At 40.3% G+C, this 8,032-nt stretch overlaps 1 protein-coding gene across 1 annotated transcript; it reads left to right on the top strand.

Annotated features, from left to right (window-relative positions):
- Positions 1–1,044: 1,044 nt before the first annotated feature.
- Positions 1,045–7,575, top strand: KCNK10 (potassium channel, subfamily K, member 10; the record flags this gene model as incomplete). The annotated part of the gene is made up of 3 exons (XM_008939507.1): positions 1,045–1,231; positions 4,376–4,518; positions 6,494–7,575. Coding segments are annotated over 3 exons (954 nt in total), but the record flags the coding sequence as incomplete, so codon positions are not given.
- Between the last annotated feature and the right edge of the window lie 457 nt (positions 7,576–8,032).

The raw sequence follows: 8,032 nt of genomic DNA, 5'->3' as shown, positions 1-8,032 counted from the left end.
CGCCCAGCTCTCCTGCCTGTCCAGGTCAAGATGCTTGATTTGGAAAACTAATTTGGAAATACATGGCTTACAGTGACCTCCACATTCCTCTTCCAGGATAAACAGAGTATTTACACTGCCACCGTAACTAATCCACAGGAAGTTTTCTAGTAATTTCCAGGTTTCTGGTGAAAATCTGTTGAATTTTGATTGTATTTGAGGCAGAGAAAATCTGAACTAAATCTGCCAGAGTCAGTTGTGTTAATTCAGACTTGCATCAGTATTATTGGAAACAAAGTGTATGTTTATATTAAACACATTGAGAGTTATATGTTCTAGGAATGTAAAATGATGCAGGTACACTGCTCATATTTGTATTCAGTTTATAGCAGCCAGTTACACACATACTCTTGGTTCAAGAGCTTTCCAGTATAAATTTACACAGGTAATTTTATCTCAGATTGTTTGGTATTTGACACAAATGCTTTATTTCTGGAGTAAACTGATAATAGAGCTATCTATTTTTGAACAGGAGACTTAACCTTCATATCTGTCAATGAAAGCTGGGAATCCTAAGTCTAGAAAACCAAAAGCACGGATTATTTCTACATAAATTCTCAGAGTTTCAGAGGAAAAGAAGGGGTTATTTTCATTTTAGTCTGGGTCTGGCTTGTTGAATGCTTGGGCCTACTGAGGCAGTGTGGGTTATACATATACATGTGTGGAGGTGTGAATGTGCACCTTTTCTTACACATTGAACCTGAACTGGACTGTACTGGAGCCTTTTTGAAGTTCAGTACTGTTTTTCCAAGTTTGTTAGTAACTGCCTACTGCATTGAAAATAGGAATTAAAATCTTCTGTGGCCAGACATAGAGGTTCACTATTACCTGGGCAGGCCTCTCACTAATGGGCAGGAAGGGTTGTTTTCTACCTAATAAGCTCGCAAAAGGCAGAAAATGAACTATCAGGTGACACCAGCATGATCGGTCTGCCACTCACAAGGAATACAGTCCCAGAAATCCACTCAAAAATACTTTTTTTCTTTTGTTCTTTCCTTTTTCTAGAAAAAGCAAGTGAGTCAAACAAAGATCCGGGTGATCTCTACCATCCTCTTCATCCTGGCAGGCTGCGTTGTCTTTGTGACCATTCCTGCAGTTATCTTCAAACACATCGAAGGATGGACAGCCTTGGAATCCATCTACTTTGTGGTTGTCACTCTGACTACTGTTGGCTTCGGTGACTTTGTAGCAGGTGAGCACCTTCAAGCCTAGGTGCTGTGTGCAAGGACCTTAGCTCTCAGAATTTGTTTTCTGATGGAGGGAGGAGGCCTTTCACAATGTATTATATTCCAGTGAATTGATGCCAGGTGTTTCTGTTGGGGTTACTGTACAGTATGACATCCAAGTTGATTTAAGGTCTTGCAATCTACAGCTTGCGAGATTTCAGCAGCACAGATAATGTGAGCCTGGGAAGTTCTGATTAACCTTTATCATGCAATTAATTATGCACAAGTCAAATGACTTTCCCATTGAATTCAAGATTTGTAGTAGTCCATTAGGTCTCCATCTGGGGCTGGTTGCTGAAACAAGCAGCCAAAACGGTGAATAGATGAAGGTTTTACAAAGCAGGTTTGAGCCATAGGGCTGGAGAAATCTCCGGTCAGATGCAGTAGTGGGCTTCTACTACAGGAGCTGCAGCATTTCAGAAGCTGCATTTTGTTCTCTAACCTTGGCAGAAATTTTGACATTGCAGTTGCCCTGTTAAGGAAAACTGATTTTGGAAGAGAAGGACTAACGAGGTATGCATGTTAGTGCTAGGAGGATTAATCACAATCCGTGATTAACACAGTGCTAGCCAGAACTATAAATAACCAAGAGATGAGATTTTAATTTTTTTTTTTTTTTTTTTTTTCACTTTACTGATTTGCTGACAAAAAGGTGGTTTAAAATAAGTGGATTTTTTTTCCCCATTAGTGCAGAACCCATACACTTCATTCTGTTAGTGGTCCTAATTAAAGGCTTTAAGACGCCTTTGTTACAAACAGCCATACTATGCTACTGTTTTATTACTTTCTATAAATCAGTAAAATATGAATGAATTAAAAACATCTGTAGGGATATATAAAATTTTCTTTGCTGGAGAGCTGTAGACAAGTCTTTTTGTAGACAAGACTGTGATCTTCCTTTTTTACAGCATACTGCTATAGAATACATGAATTATTGAGGAAAAAAAGGCATGGAACAAAGAGAGCCCCAGGTATAAAAAACCCCCAAGAGTTCAGATATAGAAGAGATTGTCTGAGCTTGGTCCATTTTAACCACTTAAATGTGAAGAAAAGCTTACTGATAGTCTGTCTTTGTGGTAGCGCAATGTGAAATACTAATATTAATTATATTTTTCTTAAGCATATCACACTTCAGTCTTGTTTTCTTTAATAACATAATAGTAAAAAAAGGCCTGATTATTAAATTAAATTGTCCTAAATCCAACATGATTAGGAGAATATAATCCACAGCTGGATGGCTACTAACACCAAGGATTTTTCAAAAATCAAATGGAGAACCCTCAATAAGAGAACTTCAGAGGCCATCCCATGGTAAGAGTTTAAGGTGGATATCACAAGTAGATTTGGGTTTCATTGCTGGTTTTGGGACAGATTTTCTCTCACTTTTCTGTTGCTTTAAACTCTTCATATTTCTGTCCTTTGATATCAAAAGGAAATATGTCACATTAGATTGGGTAAAACAGCATCCATGGAGGTATGCTTATTTATTCCCTCTAGAATGTGTTCCAACTCTTGCCAAACTGGGAAAGGTTTTGTACTGCTGTTGGAAATACAACTGTGGATGGAGCCTGGAAAATATGGAATGTCTGATAGGCTGAAAAAAAGTGGTCTCATGCTTTCTCAGTCGCCTGATTACTCTGTAAGACAGACCTAGACAATCTGCTTCATAGCAAGCTTCCTCAGGGACGTGTATGATCAGAAGAGCCTTGTTGTACCATAGCAACAGCAGCCCCCACCTCTCATTGCTTCCCACTCTTAAAGACTGGAAAAAAGAGAGTGATTTCTGTGGTGTATGGGGAGAGATTAATATCAAAACCAGTATCTGGGTCCCTGCCAATTCTCAAATGTCTGGGCTTCCATAGGGATGTTTGATTACTGTACATACCCTCATATGAGTCTGGATAAAAGTAAAGAGTCGTAGGAATGTCTCAGATTGCAAAAAGCTCAGGGGGAAATGCTGTACTGTGCTGTCCAGTGATTTAAATGGGGGAAAATCATAAAAGCTCTCTGTAGTTGTACAGAAGTACAGATTGTTGTCTACCTCTTGTCTCACCAAGACTGGAGTTCAGGAAATTCACAGTCCTCTGCCTGAGTACCCTGATAAGCTTGCTCTTCAGGCAGAGGTTTACACAGGTGCCATCAGGGCTGGTGTTGCTTCACCTGCATTGAGGGATATGGCTGTGCAGCTGCTTTGCTGCTCTCTCTTCAACTCAGGGCTGTGCCTGCCTCTCACAGTGCCTCACAACTGCAGCGCCCACAGCACTGTGATAGGCCTGGGAGTCTCAAAAGTGAGGGTGTAGTTGATTTTTTTCTGGAAAATTTATTCTGTTCTGTGATAGGTAGCAGCCTGTCTACTACTGCGTTTATTTTAGGCTCTTCATAGTCCATCAGAGTTGCCAAATGTCTCACATACTTGTTTTACCAGCTCATTCTAAAACATGCACGAATACAATAGATGATATTTGTTGCTTCATTTGATCCATATCACCTCTCAAGTCACTGGCCAGAGAATGCATCCATCTAACTGATACCCAAGCACATGGTATATCCTTATTATCAGGGCTGATGCAGAGTTGGCTTTCTGTCAGATATCCTAATTTGGAGAAGGCAAAGCTACTTTTCTTTCTCCTGAACATAGGTCTCTGAATCCCATAGTGAAAATAAATAAAAAAAAAAAAACAAACAAACTGGAAAACCCTATAACCCTGGAGGGTTAACTGTAAAGTTGCTCAGCTACAAGGCTGCAGTCAGTTCATAATAAGGAAGACTGTTAAATTTTTCTGTATTAAACTTTTCTCTTGGAAGTGTGTTCAGGCTGTCACAAGTACTATCAAAGCAAGAATTTCAGACTTGCTTCAGAGTAGGAGCAATACAAAGAGAAGTGTTTACTCTGGCAGGTCACATAGCAGCAGAACAATAGGTAATTTTGAAGAGTCTTAAATTAAAAACAGATGGTGTTCCTTTCATCTGACAGGCCTCGTCTATTATTAGAACTACTGTGGCATTGGCAAGAGTCAAGAAATACTTTCAGGAATTTCTCAGGATTGCAGATATTTTGTCATAATTGTGGCATGTCATGATTCCTAAGGATAAGTATATGCCTATTTCAGGAGGAAATGCTGAAATCCATTACCGGGAGTGGTATAAACCCTTAGTGTGGTTCTGGATCCTCGTTGGCCTTGCCTATTTTGCCGCTGTCCTGAGTATGATTGGAGACTGGTTAAGAGTCCTGTCCAAGAAGACAAAAGAAGAGGTATGACGAGTAATTGCTCAGTAGTTTGTCATTTTATAAGAGGGGTTTAAATACCTGATTTCTGCTTGCCTAAAGAAGGATGCTCCTCTGCATGCGTAATGCTCAGTATTCCCTGTGGTTTACTCCACTGGCTGCCTTTGGTATCCAGTTAGCTCTGATCTTTAGCTCCTTCACAAAGGGTGGAAAAAAAGCAACAGGAACAACCTAGGTTGTTACATCTCTATTGGTACTGCTACACATGAGTAGGATTGCAATTATGGAGTTAGAGAGGCCAGCCTTCACTCTGAAACTAGATACAAAATTGTGATTAAAATGTCAGTATTCTCTTTAAAAATTGCAGATGCATAGGTGTTGAAAACATTAGTTGACTCTCTTCATTATGAAACAAGAATCTGCCTTTAGACAAGGGTTTTATACTGTTTTCCCACCTTTCCCTATGTCAGGGAATACGATTCTGAAAAAGAATTTATCTTTGGGCCCCTTACTTATTATTAAAAACTGAAGAAATTCTGTAGTCAGCTTCACGTAGGATGTAATTAGAACATGTCCTTCATGGTTCAAAGACAGTATTGCTAATGCTTCATTCAAATAAGAGTGGAAAACAGAAGGCAATTACCATGACTCTAGACCTGGAGCCTATTGTGGAGGACGTTATAATTTCAATTTTTAAGGCTATCTCCTCCTATAATATTAGCAAAGCCAGGGTTAGCCAAACAGTAGGCATAGACAAAGTTTGGCAGAGGGCTAGTGCTGTTTATAATTTATGAAGGCATCAGCACTACCCAGTGCATCCCCTGTGCATCTCCATGAATAAAGAGGGCTTTACAGAGAGTTTGACTATCATCAGCAGGCACCTATAGGTGGGAATCTGATCTCTCATAGTGAATTTGAGGTGCCTGCTGCCACAAGTATTACAGTTCTAAATGGACGCCTGATCATCTGGCCTGAGGAACCAAAGATCCCTTGTGGATCACCGAATGCAGAAACTGAGTACTAGCTACAGCAGCCCAAGAAAACCATTGACATTGGTGGGCTCCTGCAGAAATTGTACTCCTGAATCTGTTCTCCTTTAGCTGAACTTTGGAAAAGGCCTGTGTTGACGGAGATATTGCTTGGTCATTTATCTTATTTTTTTTCTCATTTTGGAAGAAATATTTATTCAATACAGCAGCCATTCTTTATTCTTAGCCATTACTCTGCTCTCAGGTGCAAAGGACTAAAACAGAGCAAAGCAGTGAGACATTTAAAGACATACCCCTGGTGCCCACAAGGATACATGGTGACAATTCTACTAGCTGGATTGAGAGGGTGGTATTTGGACAGTTATACAATGGCAACCTCCATTAACGACAGCTACATTTGTCCCTGATAATGAATCCTAGACTCTATCAGTCAGAGGTCCACTGGAAATTATTTAATAGGTATCTCCGATGTTAATTGCTCTGTGGCAGCAAACAGAACCTTCAATGGGACTGAACAGCTCCACCCATGAGCAATACTGGAAAATGTTACTCTATTACTACACTGGCTGTTGTGCTGTTCTGAAGCATATTGGTATAACATGATGATGATCAACTATGTGAGATGAATTTTGCTTACTCCTGACCGTCTACCACTGATATTCTCAGTCAGGAATTTTGTTCTTATCCAAGGAGGGATTAGCATGAACACCTCCCATAATGTAACACAGCTATAAAATGCACAGGGTGGCAAAAATGTGAAACAGCAAACGAGCTGTATACCACACAGGCCATTCGCTAGTGACTAGTTGGTGTGTTTAGGACTTGCCCGGTATGGCCACTTTGTTGCTGAAGTTTGGGTCCAGATGGATGCACTGGAGCTGGGACCTGTTTCTAATCCCACACCAGACAAGAAAGTGCTTGTGCTACATTCCTATAGGAAAGACTGTTGCTTCACTTTTTCTTTTCTGTTTTCTTTTTTTTTTTTTAATGAATTTCTCTCTCTTGTTGTGAAGGTTGGAGAAATAAAAGCCCACGCGGCGGAGTGGAAAGCGAACGTGACGGCTGAGTTCAGAGAGACCCGTCGGCGGCTCAGCGTGGAGATCCATGACAAGCTGCAGCGGGCGGCCACCATTCGGAGCATGGAGCGCAGGCGCCTGGGCCTGGACCAGCGGGCCCACTCCTTAGACATGCTCTCTCCAGAGAAGCGCTCTGTCTTTACTGCCTTGGAAACAGGACGCTTCAAGGCCTCATCTCAGGAAAGCATCAACAACAGGCCTAACAACCTGCGCCTTAAAGGGTCAGATCAGCTCAACAAGCACGGGCAAGGGGCATCAGAGGACAATATCATTAACAAGTTTGGATCATCAGCTAAGATGACCAAAAGGAAAAACAAAGACCTCAAAAAGACCATCCCTGAGGATGTGCGTAAAATTTATGAGACCTTCCGAAACTACTCCTTGGATGAAGAAAAAAAGGAGGAGGAGACGGAGAAGATGTGTAATTCTGAGAACTCTTCTAGCACCGCAGTCCTGACCAACTGCATCCAGCAGCACTCAGACTTGGAGAATGGAGTGATCCCCAATGAAACCAAAGAAAGGGAACATGAAAACAAAACGTTACTTGAAGACAGAAATTAAATGTAAACCATGCTTGACTTGAATTAACAATGTTAATGTTTTTATATACGTATATATATTGAGACACGTGCCTTATACAGACTCCTTATTCAGTCTGAATTATATAGCATCGAAGAATATTTCACTGTGCCATAAAGACTCAAGCTTGCTCTGCCAAAACAATTCAGGAACGCAGCACTGCAGAATGGCAACAGAAAGCTACGCACATGGAAATTTCAGCTTGTGTAAGATTACCAGGACAAGACACAAAGGAAGAGACTGAACCACGGCAAATCACCAGAGTGCTCCTGCCATGGCATAATACGAGACAAAGGGCAGCTATGTAAGAAGAGCATTTGAAAGGGATGAAGAAGAAAGTGTCTTTGTGATGAAGTACGCATCTATAAAGCCTTCCCCTGGTGATTAAAAAGAGGAGAAATGATTGGAGTGAACTAGAAACTTTCAGTAAGGCTTAGTTTACGTTTCGGCACGTGATCCAAGCTAGGTATTTTTTTCTCATTTTTGAGTCAGAAGCATTATCTTTCTAAACTCCAAAAGAATGTCCATGGACACAGCCACCAGCTGGGCCGCTGGTTTGAAAAATCAACACAGACATATTAAGGGTCGGATTGCTGTTTTCATTAAAAAAAAAAAAAAAAAAAAAAAAAGAAAAACCACCTTTGTGAGTATTTAACTTAAGCAGTGGCAAAATAAAAAAGAAAGAAGTAAAATAAATGGATTTTTTTTCTCATGTAAGAAATACTCAGTGTAAACTCACAGCAAGAAAGCGTGTATGAAGAAAATGCAACATCATATGCTATGTTGTTTAAAAGAAGAGAAGCATTAATTTAATGATATTTGGCTATGAAACGGTGGGCCAACTGTTTTTTTTTTTTAATGAATTTATCATTCACACTACCACTGAAAAAAACCTTC

This window comes from Merops nubicus, unplaced genomic scaffold (genome assembly GCF_000691845.1).
Source record: "Merops nubicus isolate BGI_N331 unplaced genomic scaffold, ASM69184v1 scaffold3784, whole genome shotgun sequence".
Taxonomy (NCBI): Eukaryota; Metazoa; Chordata; class Aves; order Coraciiformes; family Meropidae; genus Merops; species Merops nubicus.
The sequence above is the reverse complement of the archived record's forward strand: the minus strand, read 5'-3'. Positions and strand labels throughout refer to the sequence as shown.